At 46.6% G+C, this 9,381-nt stretch overlaps 1 protein-coding gene across 1 annotated transcript in view; it reads left to right on the plus strand.

Moving 5' to 3' along the window:
- Positions 1 to 9,151, plus strand: part of ARFGAP2 (ADP-ribosylation factor GTPase activating protein 2) — a 9,331-nt gene extending 180 nt beyond the window's left edge. The window contains exons 2-15 of the mRNA XM_010072954.1: positions 791 to 863; positions 1,397 to 1,528; positions 1,613 to 1,693; positions 2,501 to 2,603; positions 3,260 to 3,316; positions 5,054 to 5,106; positions 5,543 to 5,679; positions 6,204 to 6,335; positions 6,810 to 6,938; positions 7,019 to 7,147; positions 7,528 to 7,654; positions 7,776 to 7,866; positions 7,985 to 8,103; positions 8,521 to 9,151. Of these exons, the coding sequence (XP_010071256.1) occupies positions 837 to 863; positions 1,397 to 1,528; positions 1,613 to 1,693; positions 2,501 to 2,603; positions 3,260 to 3,316; positions 5,054 to 5,106; positions 5,543 to 5,679; positions 6,204 to 6,335; positions 6,810 to 6,938; positions 7,019 to 7,147; positions 7,528 to 7,654; positions 7,776 to 7,866; positions 7,985 to 8,103; positions 8,521 to 8,541 (1,338 nt within the window). The 5' untranslated portion in view covers positions 791 to 836 and the 3' untranslated portion in view covers positions 8,542 to 9,151. The remainder of the gene's footprint in view (positions 1 to 790; positions 864 to 1,396; positions 1,529 to 1,612; positions 1,694 to 2,500; positions 2,604 to 3,259; positions 3,317 to 5,053; positions 5,107 to 5,542; positions 5,680 to 6,203; positions 6,336 to 6,809; positions 6,939 to 7,018; positions 7,148 to 7,527; positions 7,655 to 7,775; positions 7,867 to 7,984; positions 8,104 to 8,520) is intronic.
- The last annotated feature ends 230 nt before the right edge of the window (positions 9,152 to 9,381 follow it).

The raw sequence follows: 9,381 nt of genomic DNA on the forward strand, positions 1-9,381 counted from the left end.
GCTCGCTGGAGGTTCTAGGGAAGGCGGCCCTCCCAAGATAGAGTTTCCGAAGCACCTCGGCGCAATGTCGGCGTGTTGCTTTTGCTAACCTTGCACAATGCTGTCCGGGCTCCTGGGTGTCAGAGCTGAGAGGAGTGTGGTGCGTGAATCTGGCCGGTGAAGCAGTATGGAAGGGTTTCTGGAGCAAGGAATCCTGGCTGAGCGAGGCAGAAAGAGGAATATTATTTAATTTTTTCTGTATCAGTTAAGATAGTGTTGGATTTTCAGCCTATCTGCTCTTATTTTCAGTACTTGTAAAAGTTAGCATTTTCAGTAAGAGAACTGTGACCTTTACTTACTCAGAGATAAGTTGAGTAATTGGTATGAGACATACCCTGTCACCTAGCTTTGCTTGGTTGTTTTCTCAGTTGCTTTGTCATGTGTTCTGGACTAATCTGTGGGACAGGCTGAATATGAGTCTCTCATGTTGTGGTGAGATCACATGTAGAAAGAAAGTTGTTGGCTGCGCTTTCCTTCCTTAAGCTCCACCCTCTTGAGCAATACAAGTGAGAGGTCCTCCAAGTTTGGGTACTATGTTTGGTATAAAGCTGAAGCTGTGGGGTTTTTTCCTTCATATTAAAAGTTCAAATGAATTTCTTACAGGAGTAAAGAAGTTACCAAGATGTTCTTTCCCCCTTTGCCTCCTGTATTCTGGGATAGTAGTGGGATATTCGAGTGTTCTAGCTCAGAGCTTGCTTTTGCATTTGGCATGCCTGCACATTATTAACAGAAATAATTTGTTCTCATACAGGTCCACAGAGTTGGATTCTAACTGGAGCTGGTTCCAGCTCAGGTGTATGCAAGTGGGCAGCAATGCCAACGCGGTGAGAAGCCTCTGTAGGCATTTTGCTTCCTTTCCCTCTTGCTAGTCCACATCCTCTTTCTTGTCCCTTTGCTTTATGTGGTTTTCTGGGTACCAACCTCTCTGTCTTTTTTGGAAATGTGTTATGAGGGGATGTGTCTGTCAGGTTTGCTCGGAAGTCAGACTGTGACCTTTGCACGCATTGCTTTCTGATGTGCAGACTTGTCATTTCCTTACATCTCATTTAAATTAGAGACAAAAGTCCTCTTAAAGGAAAGGCGTTAGTAACACTGATCAGTTTGAAAGCTCATGTTCAGCATTGTGACTCAGAAGCATCCTCCTCTGGAGGACAGGGACAGTTTTCTTAGCCCTCTGGGGCCTGGAGTGATGCTTCGTGGAGAAAGCTGATCAGTGAATGGTTGGTTCATGCTATGTGCTTGGTATTATATCCCCTGTCTCTGGGAAGCTTCCATTTTCTATTGAGTTTGAGCTCTGTCTAATGTTTGCTTGAGTATGATCTAGCAGTCAAGAGACTGAATGTTCTTCTCTTTTCAGACTGCTTTCTTCCGCCAGCACGGCTGCACTACCACAGATGCCAATGCTAAATATAATAGTCGAGCTGCCCAGATGTACAGGGAGAAGATCCGGCAGCTGGCAAGTGCTGCCATGGCCAAGTACGGCACCGATGTAAGTCTGAGCAGCTGTTAGACGTGTAGTGCTGGATGCTGAATCTTGCAGGGTATCTTCTTTTTTCCCCTCTCCTCTCTTCAGCTGTTTATAGATGGACTGAGTGGAGCCCCTGGGCACTCCCCTGACAAGAGTGATGGTGATTTCTTCATGGAGCACACACAGGTGAGAAGCACTGACTGAACCAGACAGCCTTAACAGCTCTCAAATAGCCGGCTGTTCAGCCAGGAGCAGTCCCGCTTAGCTTGGAAGGGCTCTTAGTTGTATACTTGTTCAGTACTAACACGGAAGAACTAAGATTCAGTCATCAGCATGGGACACAGTCGCAGATCTAAACAGTCCCTCTGGGGCCTGTAATGTCCATGTCCTTTGTTTTCGAGACTAACTTTAAGGAATACTCAGAGCTACCAGCTACTCCCTGGAAAACACCTTGTGTACTGCATAGTGTCATTGTACAGTTAAAGCAAGGACTGGCTATTACTTTGAACTTCTGATTTAGTCATCTTTTCAGTGCTGCACAGACCCTGGTAAAGTGGATTTTGGGCAACTGTTTGCACAGTGCTAGGCAAGCTTTCTCTTTCCAGTCAGAATTGGCTGTAAGGAAATAAAGACAGTTGAAACAGATATTATTTTTTTCCAGGGAAACTCATTCACCCTCTTTCTCCCAGATTTAAGCTCATCTCCTTAACCTGGGAAGTCCTCGCAGTAGCCAGCTCTGATGTCAAGTGATGCTGTAGTTCCTCTTGGCCTTCCATTCAGCTTAGCTTCTGTTTCTTTTCTTTAATTTTTGTCCCTGGTAAGGGAGCGTGGACTTTTCTGTATGTTATCTTCATTGAAGGCATAGTCTGGAGTTTGGAACGCATTTCCTTTGGCCTGAAACTGTAGACAGGTCACTAAACCTTCTGAAGTAAGTTCAGGATTGTTGGGTTAATTCATCTTCTGCAAATCACTGCAATGAGCATCTCCTTGCAGTCTTCCAGTACCTGGGAGGTAGCAGACGCCAGCCAGAATCCTGCACAGTCTTCCGTGGAGGTGGAAAAGCCAGCAAAGTCATCAGAAGGCAGTGAAGGGTCGAGTGAGTGCTCTGCTGAATAATTTTCCCAACAACCTGACTTCATTTTCAGGAGAGTACCCTTCTGTGCCACAGTTGGAAGGGCTAAGTTTTTTTTTCCTTTGGTTCAGACTTGAAGGATTGGAAGCTCTGTGTGCTCTGTGAGATTTAGTTAAATTAGTGGGGCTTCTAAAAACCCTGCTCTGTTTGGGATTGGTTCTCCGCTTTTCCTGAAATGCACACAAAACTGTGTTGGGGGTTAGCTGCCCCATTTCCCTGCTTCCAGACGTAATTATTTGTTTAAAGACTCTTTTCTGTCCCTTGAATTTGGTGTGTCTGGAAGTGATCTATGATTATAAAGCAAAAAACTGTTTCTAGGGTGAATGACAAGGAAACCAGGAACCTGGGCGCACAGCTGTAATTTGACACAGCTTTGTGTACTCCCCTGCAAAGTGTTTGCTTTCTTTTAATGTGTTAAGAACACTGCAGGAGGGAATAACTTGCTCTGTGGAGATGTAAAGTCATTGTGCTTGGGAAATTGCACATTTCAAACTGTAACTTAGCTTGTTTGGGGTGGGGCAGAGGAGGTAAAAGAGATGTAGTGGAACTGTGAGCACACTGAAAAGAAAGGGGTTGAGAATCTCTCTGCTGAATGTTCTCTTCTGGTTTTGTGCCCACAGATTCCAGCCAGGGCCCCTCTATTGACTCGTTGAGCACATCTCCTAAAGTTCCTCTAGGTAAGTAAGACTCTTTGCTATCTCTCAGGTCAGTCTTGCTCTTATACTTACTGTTCAGTAGTAAGCTCAGTGGAGCTGGAACTGATGAGCCAATTTCCAGAACACCTAAAGGAGTTTATCTTCCTGTAGAGCCAGTACTGAGGATCTCCCTAAACCCCAAAACCAAGCCACAGTTTACTGGAGGTTTCTTCTTCCTTTGGATTATTGAGTTCAAAGCTGTTGCCTTCCTAAAAGCTTGGTTTCATTTTTTGAGCTTTGCACAAAATTTGGCATTTGCATATCTAGAAGTTGGCTGATCAAGGCCATGTGGCTGTGGTGTTTGTTTTTTGGTTTTCTTTTTTTTTTTTTTTCTTCCCCCAGAAGCTTTGGAGGCAAAAGAATTTTTAGCTTCAAAAGTAATAGGGATTTGTATCTGATTCTCCTCTGCCATTACTGCCTTGGCTGCACGCAGAGCATCTCGCTGGAGCTCCTTCCTTATTGAGAGCGTGCTCCTAGCCCACAGTGGGTTCATCCTGGGTGGAAAGGTTGTGTCCTCGAGTGTCTATTCATTCCCCGTGTTTTATGTCTCTTCCTCAGACACGTCCATGTATCTATCAACACAAGGGCCTGCTCCTGCCAGAGGTAACTGGCTAACAGCTGGCCTGCACTGGCTGCTTGTGACAACTCTGCCTGCCCCTTCTGTGATTCTGCCTTCAATTCTAGCTTTAGCTTCCTGTGCTTGGAGGGAGAGAATGAGCTTACGTGTATCGTACTGGGATCTGAAACAGCTATTCCATGTCTGGAAAGGGATCTTAATGATATTTCTGTTAAATGTTTCCTGACAGTAATAAACCCCAGACAACCCCAAATAAAATGTTAGGAACAGCAAGCTGAAACCAGTCTTGCATAGTGTGAATGTTGTGAACTCCTCTATTTCAAAGACTTATGGTAATACTAGAAAAGATACAGGAAAGGCTGTCAGACATGATCTAACGTATGGGCTGACAGAAGTCATGTGGGTGTGGAAAGTAGGGAGGCACTTCTGTGGAAGAAAAGCCCAACACGGGTGATAGAAGATTTTGGAGATACATTTTGGAAGCTGGGAAAATGTCCTGGGCAGTCCCTTTCTGTTTGCTTTGTTCTTACATGTTTCCCCAGGCATCTGCTGCTTGGCTGGACCTTGTCTGGTTTTACAAGTGTGGCATGCTTCATGCCCTCAGAGCGACAGGTTCCTGGTGCAGGGTGTTGGGGAATCTGTTGCTTTTACAGCTTGCTGCACTTTAGGTCCATTTTGTCATTGGTCTGTTCATGTAAACTTGACTAGGGTTCTTGCTTCTTAGTCCCTAAGGCCTTGGTGAGGCACTGACCTTCATCTGGCTCTGAAGCTGCATTTTCTTGGATTTATGTATGGAATAAATCTGGTCTTTAGCTACCCTGATCCCTGCTGGATAGGGTGACCAACTGCATGAGATTTGGAGGAGCTATTCAGAGGTCTTAATTCACTGACAAGTTTCTCCAGTAATGGACGTGCTTTTCTAGGCCACCAGCCTGCAATTGTGGAGCTTCTAAGTGCATTTTTCTTGGCTGGGTGAAGTCACCCAGGCTTCTGATGTGAAGCTGCATGGTGTGCCCTGGACTCTATAGCAGCTGGACTGTGGTAGATGTCCATCCTGTGTTTCCATCCTGTGGGTTGCTGACTAATTTTGGCTTCTTAAATTAATTCACTTCTGCTTATCTGCTGCTTCCCTCCTCTTGCAGAACTTAAATCCTCCCTCATTGGAAAGAAGAAGCCAGGAACTGCTAAGAAAGGGGTATGTCCGAGTTCTTGTTTCATGGAGGGGACATGGAGCATGTCTCATTACTGCCGTCCTTTCCCTGGCCCTTGCTTTCTGCCCTTAACAAAGCTGCGTACTGAGAGATCCATTTGGGGAATGGAGAGTTTTGATTATATCACTGCTTATTTTGAAAGATAGCTGGTATATTAATGGACAAAAACAATTGGGTTTTGGATCATTACTTGTTACAGTCTGAAGTGTATGTGGGTGATCTCTTAGCACTGGCCACTGGTGGGTTAACTCCTTGGGTGTTTTTCCATGCTGTGTTGCAAAGCTCTGTTGGGTCTGTGGGTTGTGACTGCACAAAGAGACTGAAGGCCTGATGGTGCAGCAAGGAGTAGGATTCTGTTTTTCTTCCACAGTGAACAATCTAGCATGAAGACATCGCAAGTTTTTGTTTTTGTTTTTCAAGCTGGGTGCAAAGAAAGGTCTTGGGGCACAGAAAGTCAGCAGCCAGAGCTTCAGTGAGATTGAGCGGCAAGCCCAGGTGGCAGAGCAGCTGAGGGAACAGCAGGCCGTGGAGTCCAGGAAACAAGCTGAGGAGTCCATGTAAGTGCCCTGTTTGGGCTGAATACCTCGCATACATCGGACAGAAGTAATATGAGGTTAATGCTGTTCACCCTCGGCCCACCTAATGGGAGTACAGAACATGCTGCTCCATTGGATGAGCAGTAGCTATAAGCCAGCAGGGCACAAATTATACTGCCATATTTTATTCAAATTAGCATCCCTCAAAGGGTTTAAGGAGCAGATGTGGAAGTATTTTGTGCTTCTGTTGACCTTTGGACAGGACTGAAAAAGGCAAAGGCTGAACTGGATGGGGCATTCTGTTGGGGGGAGGAGGGGTGTGTGTGCAACACTTACAGTAAGGAAATCATTGTTAGACAAAAAAGAGTTGAAATCCAGTGGAGGTGAGATAGGAAAACAAGCAATAGCTTTATGCAAGGATTTTTGGCAGAGTTGTTGTGGAAATGGGTGTTTTGATGGGCTGTCAGGGTTGCTTGCCCCTCCCCAGCATGGGCTGGAGGGGAGGGTAATGAGCTGGTACCCACCATGGCTCTTTAATCCTTTAGAGTCACCTCAATGCGACTGGCTTATCAGGAACTGCAGCTCGATCGGAGGAAGGAAGAGAAGAAACTTCAGAACCTTGAAGGGAAGAAGCGTGAACAAGCAGAGAGGCTGGGCATGGGCTTGGTGTCCAGAAGGTACTTGGCTGTGGATGGCATGGGACAGGTGCTTCGGAAGCACCCTGCTCTGGAAAAGTTTCCTGAAGGCAGTAGCTTGCTGCTCTTGTAACAGATAAGGAGCTGATTTAAAGTGCTCATACACTGGGCTATGTCTAAAAATGCTTAAAGCCCCAGAAGGCATTATCACTCTGTTCAGAGGTTCTAGATCTCATTTGAGCTTTTCCAAACATGCATGTGGCCTGTCACTATTTAGCCCTAGAGCCCTGCTGCTAGACAGATGTCCCCCTGCAGAAAACTTCCCTGCTCAAGACTTCTGAGGGAGTCAGGATAAGGTAGATAAGTGGTGAAGGGGGCTGGCATCCCACAACTCTTCCTCGAGGCTTGTGGCACCTGCCCTGCGTGGGAAGGCCAGATTCAGTTTTGAGACAGACTGGTTGTAGGGGCTGGATGCTGTCAGACCCATCGGTGCTGACTGCCTGTTTGTTGTGCTAGTTCTGTCTCACATTCAGTGATGTCTGAGATGCAAGTAATTGAGCAGGAGACGCCACTGGCTGCAAAGTCTTCCCGCTCCCAATTGGACATGTTTGAAGATGCCGGAGGCTTCACATCTGGACCCCCCAAGTAAGACTTAGCTTCAGTGTAGTCTTTGGCTTATTGGTGAATTTAATGTCTGGCCTAAATTACCTATTTTTGATACCTAGGTACAAATACAGTCCCTTCTCATTTGAAGATGGATTTGGCTCACGATGGGAAACGGACTCTTCATGGGGTATGGACAAAGAGGAGGAACCTGAGGTGACCATTTCCAGTATTCGGCCAGTTTCAGAGAGGTAAAGTGCCTGCCACTGCTACTGTACCTTCCATGTTTGTGGGACAAAGGGATAGGTGTAGGAGCTGTGGGAGAGATGCTGCTGTGTTATGACAGGAGCCTTGTGCTGCAGAAGATAATTTGTATGCACAAGCCCAAGAAAAAGGGCATTGAGTGAAAGAGGCTTGGGCACTTCTTTGCCTGTCATGTCCCTAAGCTTGAAACAGCCTTTGTGGTCATCAAGTGCTGGCTGTCCTGAGGTGAAGAGAGGAGAATCCTGATGGCAGATAGCATTTGAGGATTTGTTGCTTTCCTTTGATCAGATGGGTTCTGAGAAAAGTGTTTCTTTTTTTACTGTGTTGGTGAGCTTAAGCTGAGATGGCTCTTCTCTTGTTTCCCCAGACCCACCAGCAGGCGTGAGACAGAGAACAGGACATCCGTTGTGGAATCCAATGAAGCTCGGCAGAAGTTTGCAGGGGCTAAAGCTATCTCTTCAGATATGTTCTTTGGGCGGGAGGCAGATGCTGAGGTAGATGCATTCTGCAGTGCTTAAGCTGGTACAGCTCTGGCTTCATCTCCTCCTGTTTGCTCAGGTCCTACTTTGTTCCCTTCCTGTATAACCTTTTCTTTTGTTCTGTTTTCTGCTGCAGTATGAAGCCCGATCCCGACTGCAGCAGCTCTCAGGCAGCAGTGCCATCAGCTCTGCAGACCTGTTTGGAGAGGCTGAGAACGTGCACTCAGGTTTGTTAGCACTCAGTGGGCTGAGGGAGGGGACAGCTTTGGAGGACCTAGACCAGAGGGGGTCAGGGTGCTCTCTGGAGCTGGGGGACTCCAGGCTAACTCCTGCTGGTTCTCATAGGTGGTGTGTCAATTGGGAATGTCCTGCCTGCAGCTGACATTGCACAGTTCAAGCAAGGAGTGAAATCAGTTGCTGGCAAGATGGCTGTCCTAGCTAATGGAGTGATGAACTCCCTCCAGGTGAGGTTACATGATGGCATCTTCAGACAGGCTATCATCCTGCTTGGGGAATTTCACCATATCCTGGCTTCCACTAGAATTATCATTCTCTTCTAAAATTACATGTGAAGTCCCAGATAGAGACCTGACTTTGTAGCTGAAGTCTACACTACAATAGCTGAGCCAGGTGGCCAGTGAACTCTGCTTGGCCAACCTTACTCTCCTGCTGCGTAGGACACCTTGTTATGTCAGATATGCCTTTTCCCGCAAATCCCAGGCAGAACTTAAAAACTTAAGGCCATTTTACTTCCTGCCTTCCCGCATGGTGTCCTGTTTAGGTAACCTCTGAAATTCTGATCCCAAACACCACAAGACCTTGTTACCTGTCTCTGGAGTTTGCATGAAGTGTAGCGTGTTGTCTTCGTGTTTCCTCCCCAGGATCGTTATGGCTCATATTGATGACCCAGAGACTGCAACTCAAAGGGAAGCCAGCAAGAGGCACTGATGCCACCTTTGCCTGGAGTAAACTCTACAGGACTGTCCTAGTTTGTCTGGGGTGTGTGGGGAGGGGAGAAGGTAAGCAGAGGGTGTCAGGATGTGGCTGTGCCCAGGATGCTTTCCAAATATCTCTGGATTCCACTCTATTAAAATTCAATGTGCCCTCATACCCACTGCTATCTACTAGCCAGTGGAGACAAGCCTTCTTAAAGGGTTAACCTCACTGCTGTAAAAGTTATGACAGGAAGTTGTGGGCCGCCCTCATCAGTGCTCCTGTCCTTCTTGGCCCATACCTTAGCTCACCAAGTGACAGGAAAGGGGAGTGCTGTTTTTCTGAACATCAGGTTACCTGGTTCCCACTGACATGACTGTTTTTTTTGTTCTGCTCCGTGCTCCCCGTCCATGGTGCTGTGGAGTCCTCTGTATTTGCAGGGTCTGGCTTTTACCATGGGCTAATCCTTTCTACTGTCTTTTAAACCACCATGTATTGATGTGGGAGAAAAGAAAATCAAAGCAGAGATTATTTTTTTAGCTTCTAATTACATCATCAGCAAAAAAGGCCCAGGTAAAGAAGTGCTATAAAGATATTTACTGGATTCCTGGTTCTTTTGTTGCCGAGCTTTGGACCGTGTCAAAGTCCTGAGCCTCTGCCTTCACTGGGTGAACTGCGGTGCAGCAGCGAGGGAGGACGGTCATTTTCCTCCTGTTCCACGGGGCTCTCTGCTTCTGACTCTGGTTTTAACACCACCACGTTCTTCTCTTAGACGGTGGTGTTGAGGACTGGGTACAGGGGAGGAAGGG

This window comes from Pterocles gutturalis, unplaced genomic scaffold, assembly GCF_000699245.1.
Source record: "Pterocles gutturalis isolate BGI_N339 unplaced genomic scaffold, ASM69924v1 scaffold46782, whole genome shotgun sequence".
NCBI classification, from domain to species: domain Eukaryota; kingdom Metazoa; phylum Chordata; class Aves; order Pterocliformes; family Pteroclidae; genus Pterocles; species Pterocles gutturalis.